Below are 27,831 nucleotides of genomic sequence, written 5' to 3'. Positions count from 1 at the left end.
AATTTATTGAAGCCCTCAGACAGTTTCTAAGACGTGTAAATTCAGAAACGTGCGTTTTAAAAAAAATTTAAGACCACATTAGAAAATTAGACATTTTAAGCTACAATTTGCCTTTTTTGTTCATGTTGTATGACCATTTTCTTTCAAGTCACATCCTATTGAAAATCACTTATAAATTTTGAATTTTCTTAATATCCCTTAATTTTTTGATTGGTGTGCTATTAAAAATTTTTTAATTTTTGACTGTCGCAATTAAATTTTCGGATACTTTTCGAAATTTCTTGACATTTCCTTGATAATTCCCCATATTTTCAGCTATGGTCACCCTATATTAACTAAAAATTAGAAATGATTTCTTATTAAATATAAGTATATAATCTTAAGAAGGTTTGCCATCTATTCTCTTTCTCACACACATGTGAACAAACGAAACGGTCCTTGTTGCACTTACATTAGCAAATGGAAATTTCAAATGAGCCGTTTTCAAGTATAAACTGAAATTTCCAAACCGGAAGCATTTCATTCGATAAATAATAACTTTACGCATCGAATGACTTATTTTATTTAATTTTTTGGACCTTTATCTATGAAAAAGGTTCATTTGAAAATCACCTGTTTTATTCTCTTAATAACAAATCTTTCGCCTGATTAACATATGGTTCAAAATTCGAATCTTCTTGAGAGTATTTTTATTTTTCTGTAATGCAAAAAAAAAAAAATACATATTTCATCAACGCAAGTTAGTGATAAAAAAATTAATATGGTAAAAGTTATATTTTCGAACATTAAATACTTTATTTTAATTATCAAAAAAGAATTTAAAAAGTTGCCACTTTTTAATAGTGTGATGAAAGTATTTTTAAAAACATTTAAAAAACTAATTATGTCATTGCGTATTTTCCAAATTTTTATATTTACATGGCCTTACATGGTCAAAAACAGTCTCTACCCTCCTAACATTTTAAAAAATGATAAATAAAATTCATCTTTGACAATAATATATAAGACAAATTTGAGTATTTAATCATATTATTTTCAAACTCTTCTTATACTTAATTTAAATAATTATTCAAATATTTAAAAAAAAAATCGATCCTGCCAGGATTCGAACCTGGAATCTTCTGATCCGTAGTCAGACGCGTTATCCGTTGCGCCACAGGACCATATATTTGTAAGTGAAATAACGTTGCAATTTACATTTTTGTTACGTCATCAGACCATCACTTAAAAGTATTTAAATCTGTACTGATGATACTAAGAATAAAATATATTTATCAGTAATTTGAATAAAAAAAAAGAAATCAATAACTATAGACTATTACGTAAAAATATTAAAATAAGTCTGAGGTCGATGATATCATAAATTTAAGAATAAAAAAAAAAAAAAAAAAACTAGGCCCAAGAAAGATTGACAAAGTAAAGATGAGAGGATAAAACAGGCGAAGAATGATGTAAGGGGACGTATTATGAGGTCAGAGGAAGAGGGAGACGTGCTTATCGTGTATCGTCTCCAACTAGCTCAAATGCCTTGCTTTCTTTCTCTGTCTATCTCTGTCTCTCTTTTTACAAGCTCATACACCCCCCGCAGGTTTATATACCACTATATCGTAAACCCCTTTTCCCCTTGCACATTTCACTGGCTGACGTCCGCGAAAAAAGCACGTCGCTGAATCACAGCCACCAGAGGAGAAAAAATGTCACAATCTACGACAGACAGACTGTAATCTAATTTATCAATCAATATACGTCATAGATTTTAATAAATCATATAAAATATTTTATAAATCTAACTACATCCTTAACATATTATATCATCTTTAAATAAAAAAAAATTATAGTACTTGTGTCTTTAATTTCTATGAAAAAAATTATACCTCGAAAATGCGATGGTGGATTTGAAAAAAAAAAATTTAAGTATTTAAATTTAAAAAATTAATTATAATATAGTTATTAATGTCTATATGGATAATAACTGACGTCATATAATCATTGAATATTGGGGTGAGTTCAAGTGTATAAGGTGTTAGTAACCCACTACCAGGAATAGTCGAGTGGATGACTGGAAATACTCGAGTCCCTGTTGGAAATAAAGTTGGGTGGCATCTCGCACTCCACGTGTATAGACTCTAAAGTACTGAGGAAAAGTATTCAGGGGTACAAAAAGTATACATATAGATATATTTAAGCAAGACTCGAGTCAAGAGAGATGTAGTTGCTTCGTCAAGTCATTCGAACACTTGAAACATTTAAAGGGGGAGAAGGCCAGCGAAATTTTCAACACTGTGCCAACAATCGATTGCTTTTTGCTATTAATTTCATCGATTATATTGTATTTTAGTTTTTATGTCATAAAATAATTAAAATTTCTAAATTATTTTAAAAAATAATTTTGTGTGATTTACGTCAAAAAATTATAAATAAATTTATAGTGAATATGGATTTTATTCAAATAAAAAATTCACTGTCACATGAAGATCAGGAGTTTTTTTTAAATTCACTTCACATACGGAGTAAATAGGGAGTTTTTTTTCAGTGTTAATATTAAAATAAACTTGCCTTTGAAATAAATTTTACTCCGAGGAAATTAAAAGATGAAAAATCATCTTAGTCCAAGAAAGTAGACCTTTAAATTCGAATTTTGAGATAAGTTTGGAAGCTTTTGATATAAGTTACTAGTAAGTATCTGAAATGGAGTAGTCAAGAAAATTTTTTAACCACCCCCCAGATAGCCCATATGGAAGAAGATATATTCGGAAATATATGCCAGCAAAATAGTATACATACGACAATACTAAAGATATAAGCCAGATATATACTATTTTGGGATATAGGATAGAGGTACCGTTTTTCGCCACTTTTGGCCACTAAGGCAAGTTTTGGACACTTGAAAAATTTAAATAAAATATTTTGTACAATACGCAATACCATAATTAATTTTTTTAATTTCTTGAGATACTTTTAACCCACTATTAAAATAGAAATTTTATTTTACTTTATCATTAATTAAAATGATTAAATGTCCAAAAATGGAGCAGTAGCTACAAATCGTACCTCTACCCTATATTTTTTCGTGCAAGGGTTGAAAAAAATTTTAAAAAAAGTTTTTTTTCCCAATTTTGAAGTAACGGTTAAAGCTAGAAAAAAAAGTCCTTAATGAAAGTTGTAGAGCTTTAAATTTTACATAAAAATAGTCCATGACTTTTTTGGCTAAAGTTTTAAACAGTTGCTTTGAATCTGATCTGCGCTTACTCTGCGAATTTTTAAAAATTACTATTTTGAATTGGAATTATATGCAAAAATGTTTGATAATTTGATATTAAATCTGATGACTTAATTAAAAGAAGAAAAAAAAGTTAAGCATTACGTATAGATATATAAGCAAAAAAAATGTAGTTTTGTCGAGTAGACAACTTGAGAATTATATCCGATCCTATCGCTTCTTAAGATGTCTTCGGAAAGATGACGTCATCATGCGCCAAGAATTGACGCTTGTATCGATACTGTAACAGTGTTATATATTATATAATGCCCTCATTGTACGTATATTGAAATAAAATAATAAGAAACTATATATGTTTTATTAAAAGTTATAATTATAATTAAAATAATCATTAATAAACCCGTAGATATTTAAATGAAGAACGAGATAAAAGTCGAACAAAAAATTTTAACACAATTATGATTGTCAAAGTCACCACTTACTTCAGTACTTGACAATTAAGGTAGCATTATCATTGGTGTTTATCAAGTACATTTATAAACTTCAAAGTATTATAAAAATATCAGCTATTTTTTTTATTTTAATTTTTCACTTAAAAGTTTATAACCCCGGAATCGAGATATGTCAAAAATAATTATTAAATTTATTATTATTATTTTTTTTATAATTATATATTTTTGGTCACAGTTCTTTTACATATTAAAAAAAAAAAAAAAAGTTTTAATGTGATCAAATACGAAAATAGAATTTTATACAAAAAGAAAAGTCAAGTAGTAAAATATGAATAGAAATGCTGAATATAATAAAAAATCTCTTAGTAATTATCATTATAATTCTTAACTATTATAATTGCGAACATTGTATCTGTTAAAAAAAAAAAATGTCGAAACTTTGTGAACGTGAGTATATTTCTCTAGCACCGGAGATACTTATCTCCAAGCTTCCTAGTTCTTGTTCATCATCGTCCCTGAGAATCATCAGATCTACCGTTTCAAACAACTTGTGAATCATTTGTACATCTATACATACCTAAGTATACATACGTATGTATATATATATATATATATATATATATATATATATATATATATATATTGTACTTGAATCTTATGTACCATCATTCCCTGAGGAAGCAACCCTCTCTTTGAGAATACGGGCACTCAACTACATAGCTGGGCTTTATATTCGCGGCACAATTTCAAAGATCGATCCATTGAACAGCATCATCTTCGACGCTAACTTACCCAATGACATGGCAATTAGTCTAATTGTATAAGATATAACACAATCTATTTATAATACTTCTTTTACATAATTACCATTATTTTCCTTTTACCATTAGCACTTTTTGCTATAAACCTGTAATTAAATTTCATTTTATTGCTTTTAATGAAATTTTTACAATATATATAGATCTATGTATATATTTTGTAAATGGTAAATTAATTATTAATATGTAAATATAATATTTATCAAGTTATAAAAAATGATGATATATACCGACGCATCTGCGCCAAGCATTGAGATTACCAGCTCTATAAATTCTTAATACTTGTTATTATTACTTTAATTAAAATAATTTTTATAAAGTTAATTGAATTAAGTCCAATATTAAAAATTTTTTTCATTTTTTAAAAATAATTGTCATGGAAATTTAATAAAATTTATTAGTTTTCGGGAGTATCAATTTTTTACAGAATTTAACAAATTTAAGTATAATCTTTAAAAATATAACGCGTTACTAATTACAAACGGACTCATATTTTAATGTCTTTTTGGCTTTAGCCACTGAGCTTAAAACCAAAAGAGCCTATAATTTTTTTTTGTTTTTTTTTAATTGCTGATCATATTGTAAACTTCTTCTAAAGCTGAAAATTGTAAATAAAATTTTAGAAAACCATAAGCGCGTGTAATTCAAGCTATATGCCCTTTTGGCTTTCAAAAATTTTTTTTTTTTCAATTTTTAGCTATGAAATAATTCTATAAAACAATTGGCAATAAAAAAATTATACGCCCTTTTGATTTTAAACTTAGTGACTAAAGTCAAAAGAGCGTCTAAAAATATAAATCCTTTTGAAATTAGTGACACAATATGTCCTATGTGATTAATAAAGATATTGACTTGAATTTTAATTCAAAAAATTAACAAAATACAGTACTTACTTTTTTTTTTAAAACCTTAATTAGTTGTTGATAATTGCGAGTTGATTAAAATATTGATATGAATTTTCTCGTATTTAAAAACTGATACATAAAAAAAAAATTTTTGATTAAAGTTATGGTTTTTCAGATAAGTTTCAGTTTTATAATTAACCATGATTAAAAATATTAATTGAAAAGAATTAAAAATGATGAAATTCGAATTCTTTTTCATAATTGCAATTGTTTGTTTGTATATATAGATATACATTTTGCATAGAGTGACCACTTTCAATCAGTATTTTTAACCAGGGAATATTATTATAATTATTATTATAATTATTATTAAAATTAATTGACTTATAGACAATAAAAAAATAATTATCGATATAAAATAAAATAAAATACATTTAGATTTTCATTTTTATGACTTGAAAATTTAAACTAATGTCAAAATAAAGTATATAAATAAATTAATTTATTGACACTTATATTTTTTTCTTTTTGAGTGATTTGAATTTGTTAATAATAATAAATTCACCCAATTTGTTTTTAATTTCAATAAAAATTTTTGACATTTTCTCAGGTCAATCTTAATATTATTTTTTATAAATAAGTATGACTAAATAATTGTCTGTATATATGTACATGTCATATCTTGTAGCATAGTATATGTAAGGAAATTTTTTAACAGTGCAGTGTAACTATAAATAAATAAATAAAAATAATAATAAAATAGAAACAGGGAGAGATACTGCATTGAAGTAAATTAAGAAGTGGCCGAGGGTAAGATATTCCAGAGGGATTACACTAGAGATTTTTTTATTTGTATTTTCATCACACATTCTTACAGACAAATCATATATATATGTATATATATAACATACATTTAGAAGAGTTATCTAAAGACAGTGGCAACCGGGGTGAGAATATTTATTAACTTTGAATGATTGGTGGGGGGATAAAGTTAAATAAAAAAAAAAATTTGAAAAGAAAGGCTAGATAGACTTTAAAGCTTTTCCGCCTCTTTTTCACCACCGTCACCACCCTTATAGCTCGTCAGTGCCTCCTCGGTAGCTCTTTAAATCTCCCACTACCAATTGTGCAACTTCTGCAAAATCTCTGCAAGAAGTTTCAGTCGTTGAATGTGTCTCCACGCGACTAGTTACCAAAATAATAATTTTTACCAAACTTAAAGGAGACAGTTATTATTATTATTATTTTATTATTTGTGTGGATTAAAAAAATTATAAATGAGTTAATAAATAAAAATGTGTAAATAAATAAAATGTGTTTTATTTAAAAGTTATTAAATATAAACATAATAAATAATACTTATAGTGATGATAAAATTTTTCGAGTGCGGTTCAGCCGCAAACATTCATCTTCTTATTTATCTGCTCTTACTCACTGGGTTTCTAATCACCAATACGTACGCTCAGTAAGATCGCTTCTGTAGTAATGGCAGAATATTTTTGTTTTATTAATTATATAGTTAATGCAGCAGTTTATTAATTAATTAATTAAATAAATTATTTATTTATTTCTTTATTATTAGACAGATAGTTATCAGGCGCAATTTATTCAATGTCTTTACAAATTATTAATTGGTTAATAGTTTACAAAATATATTGCAGGAAAAGTTTAGAATTTTATGATCTTCTACCAGAAGATCCAAAATTGTATGATAAAATGAGACCTCCTAAAAAAGATGGACAAGCTACTACTGTTTATTTTCATGTTACTGTTATGGGTTTAGATTCTATTGATGAAACTTCAATGGTAAATTTGTATTTTTTTTTTTTTTAAATTTCCGATTATTATTTAATTTTTTAAATCTCTATTTAATTTATTAGACATATGCTGCTGATATTTTTTTCGCTCAAACATGGAAAGATAATAGACTACGGCTTCCTGAAAATATGACTTCTGAATACAGGTATTTATTACTATAAAAAAAAAAAAAAACGAAAAAATATGAGTGATAATATAAAAATTTTGTATGAAGATTATTAGAAGTTGATTGGCTAAAAAAAATGTGGAGACCGGATTCGTTTTTTAAAAATGCTAAATCGGTAACGTTTCAAACTATGACAATACCCAATCACTATTTATGGCTTTATAAAGATAAAACAATTCTGTATATGGTCAAGTAAGATAAAATTGTTTAATTGCTATTTAATTTTTTAAATTTATTAATTAATAATTGATAATTAATATTCAGGTTGACACTAAAATTATCATGCGCGATGAATTTTTTAATTTATCCTCATGATACTCAAGAATGTAAACTTCAAATGGAGAGTTGTAAGTAAATTAAATAATATATAAGGACTGAGGGCAAAATGGCTCAGCGAAAATTATTTATTTTAAAATTCAATTTACTAATTTTAAACAATTTTAAGTATTGAATAATTATTTTTGAAAGCACACGGAGATAAATTTTTGATTAAATTTACCCTACAGTTTAGAGCAAACCTGGGCCAAAAAAAATACAGAAATAATAAAAATAGATTCCTTTTGTTTTACTTTTTACGTTTTTTAGATAAAAATTATTTGAAATTGGGTGTTTTTTACCCTATAATTGGACACAATCTAAAAACGGAAGAGTAATTATTCATTCAGGCCCAGTTTTACTTACAATTAACGGATAAAATTTTAACTGAGCTCCAATTAATGATTGGGTACTCAAAGACTTAAAAATTTTTGAATTATGAAAAGTATGCAGGTATCAGTTATAAATTTTTCATGAATTGAATTCCACAATTCAAAAATTTTTAAGTCTTTTAGTACCCAGTCATTAATTGAAGCTCGGTCAATAATTGGTACTGCTACCCTACACCATTTTGTTTTTTTTTTTTTTTCAATGGTAATTAAAAATTTATCTTATTTTCTTTAAATAAAAAAGATTAAAATTTTTAAATTACATAATTTTTTAAATATTTTCATTTTTATTCTCTATATTTATTCATTTATTTTTTGTAGTACACAGAAAAAAAGGATTTTTTGGCGCAAAAATTGTTACTTACCTAAGAAATTTTTTGCATTATGATTTGAAAACTAAAATTTTTTAGGGGCGAGAAAAAATTTCTTGCGCCAAGAAATCCTTTTTTTCTGTGTACTAGTGTAATAGTTAGTGGTGGATGTTTAATATAATGAAAAGAAAAAAAAATCAATAATTTTATAAAATGAGATTGAATAGATAATACGTAATTAACAAACTCGGTCAACAGTGTCGCACACAACGGATGAAATGATCTTCCAGTGGGATCCAGATGTACCCCTGGTTGTTGATGAGAACATTGAGCTACCACAATTGCAGCTTGTTAAGAACTATACTGCTGACTGCACTCAAGTTTACTCGACAGGTGCGTGCGTTAACTAAATGCTAATTAATCATTTTTTAAATTTTAATTAAAAAATTTCTATTTATAAATTTTATTCAACCAGGTAATTTTACATGTCTTGAAGTTATATTTGTATTGAAGCGACGACTCGGTTACTATCTCTTTCATACATATGTACCAACATGTTTAATTGTTATTATGTCGGTAAGTTAATATGAATAAAAATGCTTTCAAATTGATCTAGATATAAAACTATGTTTTTTTTTTTTAATAATAATAAATAAATATATATTTTAGTGGGTATCGTTTTGGATAAAACCCGAAGCTGCACCAGCCCGAGTAACTCTTGGTGTAACATCTCTTCTAACTTTATCAACGCAGCATGCTAAAAGTCAAGCATCTTTACCTCCTGTGTCGTATCTAAAAGCGGTGGATGCTTTTATGTCTGTATGTACGATATTCGTATTCATGGCGCTTATGGAGTATTGTTTAGTAAATATTGTACTGGGTGATAATGATGCCCCTTCAGCACCAAAACCACCACCTCCGCCACCGGCCACTACGTCAACTAGTACTGGTGATTCAAAACTTGATAAAATATTTGATATTGCTTCTAAGGTAATGCTTGGATGAAAATTATTTTTATCGTAATATAACTTCTGTGCCTCGATGAAATTATTTACTTTTTATTTTATACAACTTTATACATTTACTTTTAATAATTTTACACTAAAACATTACGACTTAATTCGGAGTGAATATGGATTTCACTTCAATCCGAATTTACTCTGCCGCCGGACTTTCGGAGTTTAAAAAAAAAATCCTTGCTTATAAAATGAAGTGGAATTTTTTTTTAGTGGAATGATTTCAGAGTAATTTGAATTTAGCTTCAATCCCAATCCACTCCGATCCGGAGTTTTAATATTAAAATAAACTTCCTTTGAAGTGAATTTCACTCCGAGGGAATCAAATGAATAAAAAATCAACCTTATGAAAATCTCTTATGAGAAACCAAATGTTAAAAAGCCAGCGCATGCGCCATTCTTCCCACAAACAGAGGCAAAAATTTAAACTTTCAGGTGCAGGTCTGGTGAAAAAGCCTTCGATTAGGGTAGGCGATTATACACGAGGTTTAGAATGTCCTACTTTCTTCCCTTGGTGTGTAATATACTATGATTCATTGCCGGAAAAAAATGATTAATATCTAATTTTTGGAAATTTTGGAACTACATTGATCTCTGTAGATTTTTTTTTAATTACTAATTTAAATTACTTGCTTTTTTTAATTTGGACCACCATAAATTAAAAGCATTAAATTTTTTAATTCTATAAAACCCGAAATTTAAATTTCCGTAAATAAAATTTTTTCTTCTCCAATCGGTATTTACTCTAATTTAATAAACATACAATTAAATATTCAAATTAATGAAATCAAACCTGAGGTAACAAGTTTCTTATACAAAATACAAACAAATATTTAATTTCGACATATGTTATTATGTAAATAAAATTAAAAAGGTAAATGTTTTATTAACAATTATAATAATTAATTAATAATAATAATTGAGTTGATTCATCGAGGCATAGAAGATATTTAACAATAAACCCTCAAGTTCAAAAGTTGTGATTGCTGTCACACAGGATAACGCAATGTTATTATCGGGTCGGTCACAGAAGTCTGCAAATTTAACACCGCCTCCAGGTCTTACGCCTGCTCAAAGAGCAAGACTACGAGCCTTAAACATTGATCGGGTTTCACGAGTATTTTTCCCATTCCTCTTTGCTCTACTTAACGTCACTTACTGGATAATGTTCGCTAAATACATCTAGATGAACAGGCGAGAATATACAACACAACCAAATATGTTAACACATATTTTATTACTCCATATATATATTATTGAAATATATGTCTTCAACGGTCTCGCCGCTGCCGTCCGAAGTCTTTTATAAATAAAATTATTTTAAAAAAAATATTCAAATTATTTTATTTTTAATGGCTACTCTGCTACTCTAAAGTAGATGTCACTACTAGTAGCGCGCCTCTCACAAGTGCTCGGCATAATGTCAGCTTTAATACAAACGGTAAAAAATTATATGATGATAATTGTCATCGGTAAATTATTTTGTCAATCTTTAATTATCAAACTATCATAAAAAAAAAAATGTCATACAATTCTCACCATGTTTAAAATTTCTAACAGCTTAGTTATGTACATACGAAATATACACAGAAAAAAAAAGGATTTTTTGGCGAAAGAAATTCTCTCTTGTCCCAAGAAATTTTTTGAATTATAAATTGAAAATAAAAATTTTCACGGGCGCAAAAAAATTTTTGTGTCAAGAATTTTTTTCCAGTTCTATGAAAATTTTTGCCTTCACTCTCTTGGTGCAAGAAATTATTTTTTTCTGTGTATGAAATCAGTAAACGTGCACACTATAGACGTAAATGTTGTAATACGTTTACTTAATAAATTTTCGGGTATATTTAAAAGATAAATAGACTTTGTGATTGACAAATCACAGGTCACAGAAGAGGAAGTAAATCTTTTAACATTCCAAGATTCACTTTTTAGATTTATTGTCCAAATAAAATTATTTTATTTTACTAATTAAAAAAATATCATTTATTATAGACCTGTTAATAATAAATTATAAGAAATTAATTGCTAATATTTGTTAAATAATGTTTAAAAGATAAATATATATACAAATAAATATAAATAACGTGATACTATAATATTCGGCTTAATTGACTGCTGAATAGTTTTATAGACTTTTTTTAATTATTACTTATTTATTTTATTTATTTATTTATTTATTTATCAATAAATATAAATCCTTAACATTATTTATATCCATTCGCATATAAGATTAATTAGCTTTTGCTTACACGAATAAATTCATTATAATAATTCCTTGTTTATTTATTATTTAGTCATTTTTTTAATAATTAATTTTAAATGCTACTATAAATATTTAAAATTTAATTAGGAGATAAATAAATTATAATTAAATTAACAGACTATTAAATTAAAATTGATTAATGTAAAATAATTATTTAAAAAATAAATATATCTGTATAAATATTTATGTGCTTTGTGTATTCTTGTATTGTGGTACATATATATAATTTTTTTTTTGTTTTAAACACATGGCTGTGACCATTTCCAAAGTGATGGTAACTCATGCTAAAACAAGTAGTTGAGTGTAGTTTAAGTATAGATGATGTATCATAGCTTAGTGATTCAAAAAAGAAAAATCTGAAAAATGGTTGACCCTACGAGAATTCGAAAAATTTTAAATAATCAACAATGATTGTTTTTTCAAATTTTGCACGCGGTTATGTTTGATGTATTAAATGTTTTTGAACAGGAATTTGTAGAAATGAACAATAGAAAGAGTTATGTGAACTTTGAATTAAACCAGCGAATTAATACATGAAACATCCGGAAAAAACGTCAGAAATACTCTCGTAAATTTAAAATAGTAAAAATAGTGACTATTCACTGTTTACTAATGAAGAATATATCACTAATTCAAATGGTGGTATACTTTTCACTGGCAATAAGTGACTATTCACTGCCAAATAGTGATTGCCACGTGACTTTTACTTATTCGTTTTTAGAAAGTAGTGATTTTTCAAAAATTTTGAAACTTTTATGAACTTCATCTCCGAATATATTTTACCGATTATGCTCAATTTTTCACAAATTGTGGGAATTAATAAGCCGCTTCAAGCGCTACCTCAAAAAATCAAATCGGTTCGTTCATTCATAAGCTATAGAATATTTATATACATACGCATGTACACTCGGGCATCATTTTGAAATTAGTCAGAATAGCTTCCTAGAACCTCAAACGTCAAGTTCTGTTAGTAATTACTTCCCGAATTTTTGAAAATTGCAATTTTCTTAGCGGGAAGTTAAAAATAAAAATAAGTAAAGATGAATAAGAATGATATTAGTTTTTTAGTGCATGTAAAAGACAAGGAAAAAGGAGGCAATGGCATTTTATATATAATTATCATAACCGGAGAGAGATAGTACTAGATAACAACCCACACTTCTCTTCCTTCCTCTTTCTGCACGTTAACTATTATTTTTAAATTTACGTTTTTGTTTTGTATTAAATGAATTTTATGTATTATTCGATAATAAATATTGAGAGATTTTTTAGTTTACTAAATAAAAAGTAGATAGTAATTAAAATTAAAAAAATTGTTTTATAAGTTTATATACAAGTGTATATGTATTTACGATGTTTTTTTTTTCACTAATCAAATTTTATAACAATTTTTTTATCAAAAGATTGTGACGTAATTTAAAAACTCAGCGATTAGGTTTATTTATTATTTAAAATTGTAATTTACTTTTATTGCATTATTTTAAATATATTTATCATGAAATATATATTTCTATAAATAGTTTATAGATAAAAAAAAAATTATTCAATATAAATTAAACCTGTTAATAAATATATGTATTATTTTATTTTACAGGAATAAATTTAATAGAAATTACTCGATATTTAATATTTAATAAATAAATTAATTTTACAAAGTAATTAATATTCATTAATTCAAATTAATTTACAGCGTGTCCATAATAGAACATTTCTAAGATGATCCAAAAGAATTCTATTATAAATAAAAATTAAATATATAACTAATTATTATAAAAATTGTAAAGGAAATATGATAAATTTTTTTCAAACCCAAATTATCCCATTTTCAAAATTTTTTTTTCTTTTTAATTATAGAAAATAATTATAAAAAAAAATTTTTTACTTAAATTACGCCGATTATCAAATTAAAGTTTATAATAGATAGATTTCTTTAATAGATTTTTATTTATTCAATTAATCAAAGAAAATTGATAAAAAAATTCTAAAATATTTATTAAGTGCCCGATTTTTGAAAATCAAAATAAATTTAAGTTTTGAATTTAAACAAAATATATTCAAAATTGTAAAGTAAATATATAAAAAAATATTAATTAATTAAATTCAATTAACAACTTAATAATTATTTATTAAAATAAAAAAGTTAATTTTCGTAATAAGTATCAAGTAAATTTAAAAAAAAAAATTAATCGCCAATAAATAAATTTGTTATAAATAAAAATATAAATTTAAATTTCATAGAAAAAAATAAAAAAAAAAATATGCTGTATATTAAAAACAATAATATTAAAAAAATCAAAATAATATAAAAGATACAACAAGTAAAAATAAAATGCAAGTGTGCTGCACGTGTGAAACATCACCTACCGCATTTTATAACGGGTGTCTTTTAAAATACTCCATTTCCGTAAACTCCAAAATAAACCTTTCCCAATGTAAATTCAAAAATATCATTAATAATATCAATAATTATTTTTCTACTTTGATAAATTAAATACAAGAAATTTCATAAAATCTATTCCAGTTCTCTTATATATAATATAAGTTAAAAATATCATTGAACACCCTTTTAGATTCACTTATATCACAACTTATACACACGAGTAGCCTTGCAAGATCCTTATTCGGTCAGTATTGTCAGTAAGTTTAGCTTCAGGCTATTTTATATTAAATGCCAACGACCGTAATTTATTTTTTTATTTATTAATCTCATTAAAATTATTTATTTAGGTAATTAAATAATTTAAATGTAAGTAAATAAAATTTATAAATATATATATATCTTATTAAAAAAATAAAACGCAAAACTATGATGAGTATCAAAGATTTAAGTGCCGACAGGAAATTAACGTGCGTTAACGCCCACGTTCTTCAAGAAGACCAACAATTATGAGTACATTTACGCAATACTATATATATGTACGCCAAATAATTTATTTGGTCAAACATTTTCATTAACTTTTTTTTAATCAAATAAATATGAGAATCTGGTTTTAAAATTTAAGTTTAATTTTTTTTATATGAACTTTTAAGTTTTAGATGTAATATGAGTTTGTTAGCATAAAGGCACCCTAAAAACTTTTTTAAAATCTTGAATATAAGGGAGAAGAGTGTAATAGAGTATAGAAGTAGAGAGAGAGTAAGGTCGAAGGTTTTAAAGATTTAAAACTCATGAAAAACATCTGGTTTCCCAGCCAAGACACTGAGACACTCTTAACTTCTCTGTTCTACGATACGACATTTTATGGTCTACACGATACGACGTTTACTTACATATAAATATATACATACATATATATCTTAAACGAGTATAGAGTCTCATAATAAACTAAACAGGCCAACGTCCTATGGTATATCATAAAATATATATAAAGACATGGGTAATTTTATTAAAATAACTAAATATTTGGTAAAATTTTTTGAAATTTATTTGAAAATTATAAACAATAAATATAAGCAAATTTTTGAAAAATTTGAGCCGCAAAAAAAATTGACATTAAATTTCAAATTTACTCCAATTGAAATTATGACTTTTTTTAATGAAAAAAATAAATTAGTAATTAATTAGTAGTTAAAAATAAGTTAAGTATTTAAAATATATGTAGTATTGGACTGAGTGTACAGTTCTAAGAGATTTAATCCCTCCCACTGTGTCGGCGTTTTACCCCGTGATCCCCCGCAATATGACTAACTTTTGTCAACTCTCTCTAGCACCCATTCGTAGAATGGAGTTGATCTTCCTCAGCAGCATTTGCTCTCAAGTTAGACTATGCTTTGAGAGTTGAGTGAAGGCGCACATACAGCGTGTGTACTGTGTAGTGTGTGCTGAGAGTGCTGCAGCCGATAGCTGCTTTGGAGCGACGGCGTGAGTCGCGTCTACCTAAATAATAACTCTGTTTCGTTTATTCATTTTAAATAATTATTATTTTATGTATTTTTCTTTTTGTGTTCAATTAAATTATTAATTCTACGAGTACTTTTTAAATTATTTATTTATTAACTAATTTCTCAGTGGTAATTTTAAACTGGTGTTCACATTATACAGCTTACGGAAATAACGTAAACAAGTATTGTGAGGATCTAGATCAATTTACAGGACTAACGAGTCTCGATAAGGTGGATAATTCATTTTAATTTTTCAATTATTTTCATATATTTTTATAATACAGATTTGTCGGCTCTTAATTACATTTATTTTTACTCTACATTTTTTTCTTACTACACTCTGTACTTTATATATATACATATATGAATAATAATAATAATAATGTGTAAAAGAAAGACAGAGAAAGCAAGAGATAGCAAAGAATTTAAAAGTTAAAAAAAATAGTCAGCTAATTAACTACAAAATTTATCTAGAGTAGGGGTACCGTTTTTGAACACGAAAATTTAAATAAAATAATTTGTAAAAGACACAATGACAATTTTTAATGATACTAGATTTAGCCGACGTCTTATAATTTTTTTATTTTTTTTTTAAATGATAAATTATAAAAAAAAAATATTTAAAAAAATTGCACTTATAGTTTTTTCAATTTTCTATGTGTGCATATTTTTTGTTTTAATTTTTTGTAATTTATGTGCTGAAAAAAGTCCGGAAATTGTAAATATTAAGATCACAATTTTTAAAAAGTATTCAAAGATACTTTTATCCCACTATTAAAGTGGAAATTTATTTTATACTTTTTTATTAATTAAAATAAAGCATTAAAAGTCCAAAAATGGAGCAGTGGCCACAAATGGTACCTTTACTTTATTTAAATAATATTTAAAATTACTAGTTCAATGATCCTGAAGTTAGCAGGCAATCAACAATTTTTGATTTTTTTTTTACAACAAATCTATGATAAAAAAAAAGCTAAAGAAATGCACATGTCAAAAATTCAAAAAACTATCGGCGCAATTTTTTAAAATATTTTTTTTTTTATAATTTATCATTTTAACAAAAATCCAAAAATTATTAGACGTCGGCTAGCCAGTATCACAATTTAAAATATTATTTATAATTTTTGAATTAGCAATTTTTAAATAAGAGCACATTAAATTAATCATACGGTCACTTTCACGTGCGGTTACATATTTTTTAATTCATTGATAACTTCTTGTATTACTTAATATCCTCGGGCTATTTAATCTCGCCTTTGATTCACGGCTCAATCATTCAACAATTATCATTATTATTTTTTGAATAATTATTACAATACTACATTATAAATAAATTTATGTTTCGAGTAAAGTACCCGATTGCCAGCCCTCAATTAGTATCCAGCTTCCCTCAATTTATATATTTTATTAATTAAATTATTTTAATACAGATAATTATTTATTAAAGAAGTAGTGAGGGATCGACTAGTCTTTTGCTGCAAATTAATTATTTTTATCATGATATTTTATTAAATATGATAGAAGATTGAAATGAATTATAGAAAGTATGAGAAATTTTTTTTTTTAATTTTTGCGCAAAAATTATTAAAGTGACTGCTGACTAATAGTTTACTTACTTAATTAATTAATTATAATTAATAATCGTTTGTTTTAGATTTAAAAAGCAGACATGTTAGACCGTTTTAATTGAACAGAAGCGTACAGTATCGATTCTTAAATAATGAAAATGAATACGATACAAATTACCGCAGCTTTGCTGCTTTTTGTCTTCACAATCGGTAAGAAATAAATTATTTAATCAGTTATATTTTATTTTATTTTATGGAGAAGTTTAAATTTAAAATATTTAAAAATAAATTTCTGATAATTTTTACAAGATCTTTAAAAAAAAAAAAAAAAAACATGTGGCACACTGAGAAATGATATCAAACAGTTTACTTTCTATTCGTTACCCTCGTTAACAAAAAATTTTTTTTATCCGTCAACGATTAGATACGACGACCCTTTGACCCCTCGTTTCCGTTGGACCCCAGTTTTATTTCAATCCCTAAAAATCAAGTGGTCCATCAAATATTTACACATACTGATAAATTTTTATTCAGTTATATTATTTATAAATTATTGAAACTTACTCTCAAACTTAATCACTAAAAATAATTATTATTAATTAATAATTACCAAAAATATTAAATCAAATCAAATCAAATAATTAAATTTATTTAATACAATGTTGTATTTAACTCTCTATAAAAAAAAAAATAATTATATTACATTTGATTAGACTTCAGTATCAACTGTTCAAAGAATCATCACAAACATCCGTTTATATTTCTGATAATTAATAAGATTAAAATTATAGAGGAAATTCAATTTTTTTTTTTAATTATCACTTTGTCGTAAAATATTTTTTTTTTTGTAATTAAAGTATTTAATGTTCATATATTTCTTACAGACTCCATTCATGGGCAATATAACAGGACTTCAGCAAGAGGTAATTAAGTTTTAAATTGATAAATTATTAATTTTGTGTTAATAATTAATTAATTAGTAAGTAAGCAAGCAAACAAAAGATTAAGTCCATTCGTGGTTTTTAATAAGGGATAAATATTAAAATAATAAATAAAAAGGGAATAAAATGAAGGTGTTATAGGATCAGTACAACGTGGAGACATTTCATCATCAGATGGATTAACTTATCATGGGCCCATGAGAATAATCGCAAGGCCTAGAGGTAGCTTTGTTCTAAAATGAACAATAAAACCAACAAAAACAAAAAAAATAATAATAATATATATATGCACAAAAACATTAATTTGAACTTTTGGTTACGGTGTAGTTTTTTAAATGTGCACGGAACTAATCGCACAATTTTCCCAGTTAAAAATTTAATTTACCATATATTTTTAATAAATATGTAGATAGTGGGGTGAACCTGTTAATTATAATTGTTTAATTAAATATTAAATATATATATAATAATTATTAATTAATTGATTTAGGCCCATTTCCAAAGAGGCGGCATCCTTGTGAGCAGAGTTCCTGCTATCCAGCGACAGGAAATCTGCTGATAGGAAGAAAAGACCGATTGTCCGCGTCATCAACTTGTGGTCTACATGGTCCAGAGAGATATTGTATAGTATCTCATTTGAAAGACAGAAAAAAATGTTTTTTTTGTGATGCTTCAAATCCTAAACAACAACACAATATTACAAATATTGTTGGCGGGTAAATTTAAATTAATTTTATTTTTTTTCACACTGATAAAAAAGTTTACTTGATTAAAGAGAAGAAATTTTGAACCAAGAATTCCATTTTTTAAAAAAAATTATTTTTTAGAGTCAAGAGAAAAAATTTTTGAGTTAATTTTTAAATTTCTCTTGGTTCAATAATTTTTTCTCTTGAATCATATCAACTTTTTTATGTGCAGAAAAAAAGGATTTCTTGGGATGAATGGAAAATTTTCGCGCCAAAAAATCATTTTTTTTGTGTACGATTTAATTTAATTAAATTAAATTTTCAGTGCGTCACGTCGCCTTTGGTGGCAAGCAGAAAATGGAGTAGAGAATGTAACAATATCATTTGACTTGGAAGCTGAGTTTCATTTTACCCATTTGATAATACGTTTCCAAACGTTTAGACCAGCGGCAATGTTGATTGAACGTTCACATGACTTTGGAAAAACATGGCAAGTGTACAGATATTTTGCACATAATTGTGAACAATCGTTTCCTGGTGTTCCGACACACCAACCAGAAAAATTAACAGACGTGATATGTGAATCACGTTACTCATTTGTCGCGCCGTCATCAGGCGGTGAAATAATATTCCGTGTGCTACCTCCTAATCTGCAAGCTGTTATTGATAACCCGTACTCAAAAGAAGTACAGAATTTAATGAAAATGACAAACTTGCGTATTAATTTCACACGTCTGCACACTCTTGGTGATGATTTACTGGATGACAGACCGGAGATTAGGGAGAAGTATTATTATGCTGTGCAAGACATGGTAATTCGTGGTTCTTGTTCATGTTATGGTCATGCTTCCGCCTGTCTTGAATTACCAGGAATTGCTAACGAAGATGAAATGGTACACGGACGTTGTGAATGTACTCATCACACAAAAGGATTAAATTGTGAAACGTGTGAAGATCTTTACAATGATGGGCCATGGAAGCCAGCTGTCGGTAAACAAACAAATGCATGCCGTCGTTGTAATTGTAATAACCACGCGCAATCTTGTCACTTTGATGAGGCAGTTTATGAAAAATCAGGCCGTATATCTGGTGGAGTTTGTGATGACTGTCAGCACAATACACGTGGACAAAACTGCGAGCAATGTAAACCATTCTTTTACCATGACACTACCAGAAATATTACTGATTCAGAAGCATGTCAGCCTTGTGACTGTGATCCCGGTGGTTCTTTGGACGACGGGATCTGTGATCCTCGAACGGACGTTTTGACTGGCGAGGAATCTGGTCGCTGTCACTGTAAGCCAAATATTGAGGGTCGTAGATGTGACAGATGTAAAAATGGTTTCTGGAACTTTGATCCTGAAAACCCAGACGGTTGTCAAGCGTGTACTTGTAATACTTTGGGTACGATTGACAACCAGGGGTGCAATCAAGTAACTGGAGAGTGTACATGTAAACGATATGTCACTGCACGTGATTGTAATCAATGTTTACCAGAGTACTGGGGACTTTCTGATGATCATGATGGTTGCAAACCTTGTGATTGTGATCCTGGTGGTTCTTATGAATCAACTTGTGATGTTGTCACTGGTCAGTGTCGCTGCAGACCACATGTTGGTGGTAGAACTTGTGACCAGCCTGAACAGAGTTACTATACGGGGTCATTGGATTTCTTGATTTATGAAGGAGAATTGGCAGGAGCCACTGATGTAATTATTTATCATTTTTTAAAATTGTAATGTGTATTATTTTATTTATTGAAATGTTAATTTATAAATATTCTTTATCATTTTTTAGAACTGCCAGGTGGTAATTAGGGAACCTTATAGAGATGGGAGAGACAATACGTGGACTGGTACTGGTTTTATGAAGGCGCTGGAAGGCTCAACATTGAACTTCACTATTGATGATATCAGAAAATCAATGTGGTATGATATTGTGATACGTTATGAACCGATCCATCCAGGTATATGGCAGGATGTGGAAATTCTTATTGAGCGCGATGGCCCACCGGATCCTAAAGGCTCTTGTGCTAACTGGAGACCGGAAGACGACAGACTATGGATTGAATTACGCGATAATTCACGTAGTGCAGTGGCAAGTCCTGCTGTTTGCTTGGAAGCTGAAAAAGTTTATAAAATATTATTGACCTTCCGTAGATTCGATCCTCAAGGTGAACCTATTCCTGGCGCAGCGATTCTTATTGACTCGGTAATTTATAAATTTATAAAATTTAGTATCGTTCAAAATGTCTTGGCTTGAATTTGAGCATTTTCACGGTTTTTAATTTTTTCATATGACAATTAGTTCGATATTTGAATAATTCTATGGACAAGAAAAAAAGAAAACAGAAAAAATTACAGTTTTAAATAATAATTTAAGGATTTTAATAAAAGTTTACTCAAAAATACATTTCAAATTTACTAAAATTATTATTTGAAACTGTAATTCCTACAAAATTTTGCTATATTATTGAACTATTTTGGCATATTTCTAGAACGTCTTTATTCTACAAAATATGAAAAAGCAGTGATTTTGGAATATTTTTGGAACGTCTTTTTTAGTCTATAAAAAAGTCAAAAGTGGTGATTCTAAAACTCTTTGGAATATCCATAAAAGATTCCAAAACAGTTCCAAAAACGTCCTTTTTTTACTCTAAATTTGCTCACAAAAACTTTTTTTTCCACCATCAAAATTACTAACGTTCCAAAAAAGTCCATTCGAAGTTCTAATCTGCCTCGTTTTCAGAAGTTCCACATGTGGAATTGTTTTTGAATCTTTTTGGAACTAATTTTTTTAAAAATACATGCATTTGTTTGAAATTAATTATGGACAACATATTTTTAGTAAATTTAAAAAATTGAATCTATTTTTTTTTGTCTGTCACTGTTCGCGAAAAATTTTGAAAAGAAAACTCACGGCAAAAAAAAAAATTTGAGCGTATGTTGATTTTTAAAAATATTTCATAATAAGGTAAGAGACCTAGTGCCCGATCTTTCACCTTAATACAATTTTTAAAATGAATGTTTATCGGACGGATAAGGACATTTGTCGTAATGAACGTTAATTATAATAAAATATTAAAATATATCAATAAGTAAATGATTCGATAAAAAATTAAATTAAAAATATATTTAATAAATTTAGTATTTTTTTTTATCAAGTGATTATTTTATTTGTTTGTTTAGATTGTTTTAAGACCTAGAATTGATGAAGTACCTTTCTTCAGTGGTTCAGGAGTCGGTGAATTACGTAAACAAGAGTACGAACGTTATCGTTGTAATGAAATGTTTAATGATGTTAATTCTGGTAATCGTGATGAAAATGATATTTGTGCAAAGTATCACAGTAGTATTGGATTCTGGGTATTCGATGGAGCTCATGGTAATTTTATAAATTAAAAATCACTTTTAAAATTATTATACTAATAAATTATAATATTGTTAGCTTGTGAATGTAATCCAACGGGATCACACAGTTTGCTGTGTCAAAATTACGGTGGAGTTTGTCCATGTAAAACAAATGTAGTAGGAAGACGTTGTGATCGATGTGCACCAGGAACCTACGGTTTCGGACCTAACGGATGTACACCATGCGATTGTGACGCAGTAGGAGCGCTAGATAATTTCTGTGACGTCGATACAGGACGTTGTAAATGTCGACCAAACACGTACGGAAAAACTTGCGGTCAATGTGATCCAGGGTTCTGGAATTTCCCTCACTGTCAACGCTGTGAGTGCAACGGACACGCAGACAATTGTGACTCACGTACTGGTGCCTGCATTAATTGCCGCGATTACACAACAGGACATACTTGCGATCGTTGTATTGAAACTTTCTATGGAGATCCACGTATTGGCGTTGATATTCCCTGCCGTGCTTGTCCCTGTCCAGGAACGATTGATTCTGGCCACTCATATGCAGAAAGCTGTTCTTTAGATCCAGTAACTCATGACGTTATCTGCGAGTGTTTTGACGGCTACGTTGGAGCAAGATGTGAAAGTTGCGCTGAAAATTATTTCGGCGATCCAGAAGAACCAACAGGCAGTTGTACTGCTTGTGACTGTAGCAACAATACCGACATATCACGGCCAGGAAATTGTGACCCACACACTGGACGTTGTCTTCAATGTCTCTATGATACTGACGGACCAAATTGTCAGTACTGTAAGCCCGGTTTCTTTGGAAATGCATTAGAAAAAGATTGTAGAGACTGTATGTGTGATGTACTGGGTACCGATCATGCTGCTGGACCTTGTGACCATCGTACTGGACAGTGTCCTTGCTTGCCCCATGTTATCGGGAAACTTTGTGACAGCTGTGAAGAAAATCATTGGCGTATTGCTAGCGGTCAGGGCTGTGACGCATGTGAATGTGATGCTGTCGGAAGTGTTTCTGACAAGTAATTATTATTGATACTATTTTTTAATAATTATAAATATTCATTGATTTATTTATTTATTTTTTGACTTTTATTTTAGATGCAATCCCTTTGATGGTACTTGTGAATGTCGGCCAGGTTTTGGTGGACGTCGTTGCAATGAATGCCAAGCAAACTACTGGGGAAATCCAAACATTCAGTGTCAGCCATGCGACTGTGATGACATTGGATCAGCAAGTCCTCAGTGCAACCGTGAAACTGGTCATTGTGTATGTCACAAAGGTATAGGAGGTGAGAAATGTGATCAGTGTGATCGTAGTTACATTGGTACTGCGCCCAATTGCAGTCCCTGTGGGGAATGTTTCGATAACTGGGACTTGATACTCAGTGGGCTGAGAAATACCACCAGTTCAGTGATAGAAGAAGCATCGAGGATACAAAAAGTTGGAACAACTGGAGTTTATAGTCAACAGTTTGATGCAATGATTGATTCACTTGACCAAGTAAGATCACTGATTGATAAAACTACTGTGAGGTCACAGGATCTTGATGAGTTGGAAGATTTGGCTAATGAGTTGGCAAGTAATATTTCATCGTCAACAAAAGCACTTGAGGATGTTGAAAATCAGCTGGAGAATGTCAGCCAGCGGGTCAATTTGGGCGACGTTGCATTAAAAAAGCTTAAAAATAGAACAAATAATTTACATCAGGGCGCGGCTTTGTTGAAAGAAGACGCGATGAGACTGCAAGAAGCTAATGTCCAGGGCGCGTTGAATGTCACACAGCAGATGGCTGAGCAATCGCGACAGGCTGAGAAAATGGCCAATGAGACGACGAGTGTTCTTGCAGATGCTGAGAGGTACAGAAAAAATACTGAAAGTCTTTTAGCAAAGAATCGCGCTACGGTTGACGACGCTCAGGATCGTAGTCAGGATTCAATCGACAAATTGAACGAAAAATTGACCGATCTGGAGAATGATATTCCGGGATTGAATCTTGGTATGTGCGGTGATAATGTCACTGAGTGTAGCAACGTCTGCGGTGGTGCTGGCTGCGGATTTTGCGGAGGTATTTCTTGCGATGCTGGTGCTGTCAGCAAAGCTAATCAAGCTCTGGATGTTGCTAAGAAACAAGCTGATAAAATAAAAACTCATAGGGATTCTGCTGAACAACTTCTACGCAAGGTAAAATAATTATTTCATAAGGGCTGTATCCTAGCAACAAAATAACATTAGAAAAGGATAAGGGCATAAAAATTTTCTTTATCTACAAGTTTACAAATGATAAAATACAAATCCGAATATTTTTATACACCCTTATGATTCTTGTTACCTATTCTGAGAACTAAGGGCGTATACAAAAACTTTTTTTTTGTAATTAGTGCACTTATCACTTGCAAGTATAAAAAAAAAAAAATAAAAAATACTAATTTTTATCATTATTAGTTTTTTTTTTCATACGCCCTTATGGTTCCGTGGATAGGTACCAGGAACTATAAGGCCGTACAAAAAAAATTTCTATGGTAATTAATATATTTTTTTATTTAAAAGTATTAAAATTATAAAAAGTTTATGCGCCCTTATGTTTCCTGGTACTTATCCATAGAAACATAAGGGCAAAAATTAAAAGTTGATATTTTTTTAAAAATATTTTTAGGTGGAAAATACAGTTAGCAAAAAAGTTTACACGTCCTTATGGTTTCCGGAATAGGAACCAGGAACCATAAGGGTGCACAATTTTTTTTTGTTTTGATACTTTTGAATGAAAAAGACATCGATTATCAGAGTAAAATATTTTTGTACGTCCTTATAGTTCCTGGTACCTATTCTTAAAACCATAAGGACATGAAAAAAAATTCAAAATTTGTATTTTTATATTTTTAGATGAAAAATATAATTAGAAAAAAAAATCTTCCCGTCCTTATAGTTTCCGAAATAGGTATCAGGAACTATAAGGGCGCATAAACTTTTTTGTTACTTTGAAACTTTTAAGTAAAAAATATTTTTATGTCCGTATGGTTCCTGGTAACCCATCCTCGAAACCATAAAGACGTACTATAAAAATTCAAAATTCGGTGTTTTTTTTTATACCTATAAATGAAAAGTAAGATTATCCAAAAAGAAAATTTTTCACGTCTTTATAATTCCTGAATGCCAAAAGGTCATGGAAATATCTATCCTTATATATGCTCTTATGTCACCTGGCGCGCAATTTAAATTTATAATTTTAATTAATAAAATAATGAATTTCCAATTTATTTAAATAGATGATGGACATTAAACAAGACGCAGTAACAGCAAGATCAAACGCCCAAGATGGATTTAATTATGCGTATGACGCAAGAAATAAATCAGATAAATTAGTTAAAAATTTAACAGAAATAAATGAAAAAATATGGACGATATTGAATGAGGAACAGCCGACACCAGTTATGGTTAGAGATTTAGCCGAAGAAGTATTGAGCAAAAACATCCATTTGAGACCAGATGAAATTGAAAGTTTGGCTGCTGATATTGATAAAATCGTAGGATCACTGACTGATTCTGATAGAATATTGAGCGACACCGCCGCTGATTTAAGAATGGCACAGGATTTAGAAGAACGAGCCAATCGTGCTAAAGAATTGGCGCTTGAGAAACAGACCCAAGCTGGCAAGGTATTTAATTTATTTTTAAATATAAGCTAATTAAAAAATTGACTAATTAATTAATTAATCAATTAATTTTTCCGTACTTAGGTTGTATCATTGTTAGGAGAGACGCAAAAAGCACAACATGACGCAGCTTCAGCGATTGAAAAAGCTGAAACAGATATCGCATTATCGGAAAAAGATCTTAAGGCTGTAGCTGAAGTAACAGCAGAAGCGAGACAAAAAGCTGGCAATACTACAGCAGCTGTTGAAGCACTTGAGGCCCGACTGAAACATTTACAGACACAATCTGTTAAAAATGACTTTGTTTTAAATCAAGAAGTGCGTAAAGAGTTAAGTAAATTAGCTGAAGATGCCAGATTAGTTAAAGAGAAGACAGAAAAACTGGGTATGGAATACAAGAATGCTGGAGACTCGTTAACGTACCGCGTTACTAAAAGTAAAGGAGACATTCAACGTGCAAAGAGATTATTGCAGCGAGCTTCTGAACTTACCGCTGATACAACAACGAAATTCAAAGATCTTGATGGGATGGAAAGTGTCTATAGAGATAATGATAGACTTCTTGGTGACCTGATGGCTGAAGTCGACTCACTTAATAGCGAAATGGTCCGGCAATTAGCTGAAATAGAACAAAAAGCCCAGAGTTATCGGCAATGCTCGACTTAAATTTAATTAAAAATATATTTTTAAATTTAATTAATGATTTAAGACACTCGATGCATGTGCCATACACTCAGTGTCATTTATTATTGATAAAAAACAATTCATTAAGCATTTAACGCGTTAGTGCGTCTGTAAATACATTTTATAGAGTTAATCGAGTTTTAAAAATCATTTTTTAATAATCTTTTTTTTTAATGTCATTAATATTAATATTATTATCATTATTATTATTATTTTTATTTTATAGTCAAAGAGATTATTCTTGATGAAAAATTAAAAAAAAAATTACTTAATTATTAATAAATAAAAAAGATTTAAATATTGAATAATAAATGTACTTTTAAAAAATATTTTAAATGAAAAATATTTAAGTTTTAAATAAACCAGTTTTTGTAGCTGGTCAGAACCAAAATATTTGATATTTTGTTACGATTTATACGCTGATAAATAAAAAATATTAAATAAATTATTTATTATTTCATTGAACTGAACCCTATTGTATAACAATTTTAATATTTAATAATTAATAATTAATTTGCAGTTTTAAAAGAATAAAGATAATTTTGTCGGAACTAACTAAACTTCAACTGAACATTAAAAGTTTTATCTTTTTTTTTTTTATATATTTTTCAGTTGATATATTTTAGAAAAAAAAAATTACAAGAGAATTAGAAGACAATAGTAAAAAAATTTTAGCATGCTGATTATTTTTAAGTATTCCATGATTATAAAATTATTAACATCAATCCGTTTGTCGGACGGATGTCAATATTTGTCGAATTAAATTATAAGAATAAAAATTATAAAACATCCCAGAGTAAATGATTCAATAAACAATTAAATTTATAACATATTAATCAAATTTTTTCCCGGTCAACAGTTACATAGAACTTACAGATTGCTAATTACTATTACATTATTAAACTATTTGCAACCTAATTTATCTTAATATTCTTGTTAATTTTTTTTATTAAAAAAAAAAAAAAAAAAACAAATTCTATGCAACTCCTACGCTTTTATAAATAAAAATAAGTCCCCTTCTATTTTAAAACATGAAGTACATTCACGACAGATTTCCGCATAATAAAACTAAAACAAAGAATGCAGTTCAAGCTTTCACTGCGATTACATTATTCTCGACATTATAAAAAAATTTATATTCAATCGCACTACTCCTGCGAGCACTCAACTCATTATATTAACTTTTAACGATTTTGTCCCAGTAGATATAATAATACATGCTTATACATATATATATATATATATATATATATATATATATATATATATATATATATATAATGAACAAGTTAAAACATAATAAAAAGAGATGAAGAGTACAGGCAGTTAAAGCTTGGTCGCTTATGAATGACTCTCTGTTAAATTCAAATAGAGTAGCGATACGTTAAAGGAATGAAGGGTACATACAATGAGTTCATTCAGT

The 27,831-nt window shown here is 28.3% G+C and overlaps 2 protein-coding genes and 1 non-coding gene across 3 annotated transcripts; 2 read left to right on the top strand and 1 right to left on the bottom strand.

Annotated features, from left to right (window-relative positions):
* Positions 1-1,090: 1,090 nt before the first annotated feature.
* On the bottom strand, positions 1,091-1,163 carry Trnar-acg (transfer RNA arginine (anticodon ACG)). Its single transcript has one exon. It is a non-coding gene; the product is annotated as a tRNA-Arg (tRNA).
* A 2,362-nt stretch (positions 1,164-3,525) lies between these two features.
* LOC103568596 (glycine receptor subunit alpha-2) lies at positions 3,526-10,536 on the top strand. The gene is made up of 9 exons (XM_053737815.1): positions 3,526-3,536; positions 6,997-7,141; positions 7,216-7,298; positions 7,368-7,511; positions 7,584-7,666; positions 8,593-8,727; positions 8,810-8,910; positions 9,004-9,324; positions 10,348-10,536. The coding sequence occupies exons 1-9, from the start codon at positions 3,526-3,528 to the stop codon at positions 10,534-10,536; spliced, it is 1,212 nt and encodes a 403-aa protein (XP_053593790.1).
* Positions 10,537-15,377: 4,841 nt separating this feature from the next.
* LOC103568562 (laminin subunit beta-1) lies at positions 15,378-26,655 on the top strand. Its single transcript, XM_008545484.3, has 11 exons — positions 15,378-15,726; positions 17,150-17,273; positions 17,948-17,986; positions 18,495-18,720; positions 19,016-20,399; positions 20,488-20,901; positions 21,879-22,074; positions 22,138-23,092; positions 23,172-24,255; positions 25,338-25,727; positions 25,809-26,655. The coding sequence occupies exons 2-11, from the start codon at positions 17,216-17,218 to the stop codon at positions 26,388-26,390; spliced, it is 5,328 nt and encodes a 1,775-aa protein (XP_008543706.1). The 5' UTR covers positions 15,378-15,726; positions 17,150-17,215; the 3' UTR covers positions 26,391-26,655.
* Positions 26,656-27,831: the final 1,176 nt, after the last annotated feature.

The sequence above is a fragment of the Microplitis demolitor genome, chromosome 3 (genome assembly GCF_026212275.2).
Source record: "Microplitis demolitor isolate Queensland-Clemson2020A chromosome 3, iyMicDemo2.1a, whole genome shotgun sequence".
NCBI lineage: Eukaryota > Metazoa > Arthropoda > Insecta > Hymenoptera > Braconidae > Microplitis > Microplitis demolitor.
Note: the sequence above shows the minus strand (reverse complement) of the source record. Positions and strands in the feature narration are given on the sequence as shown.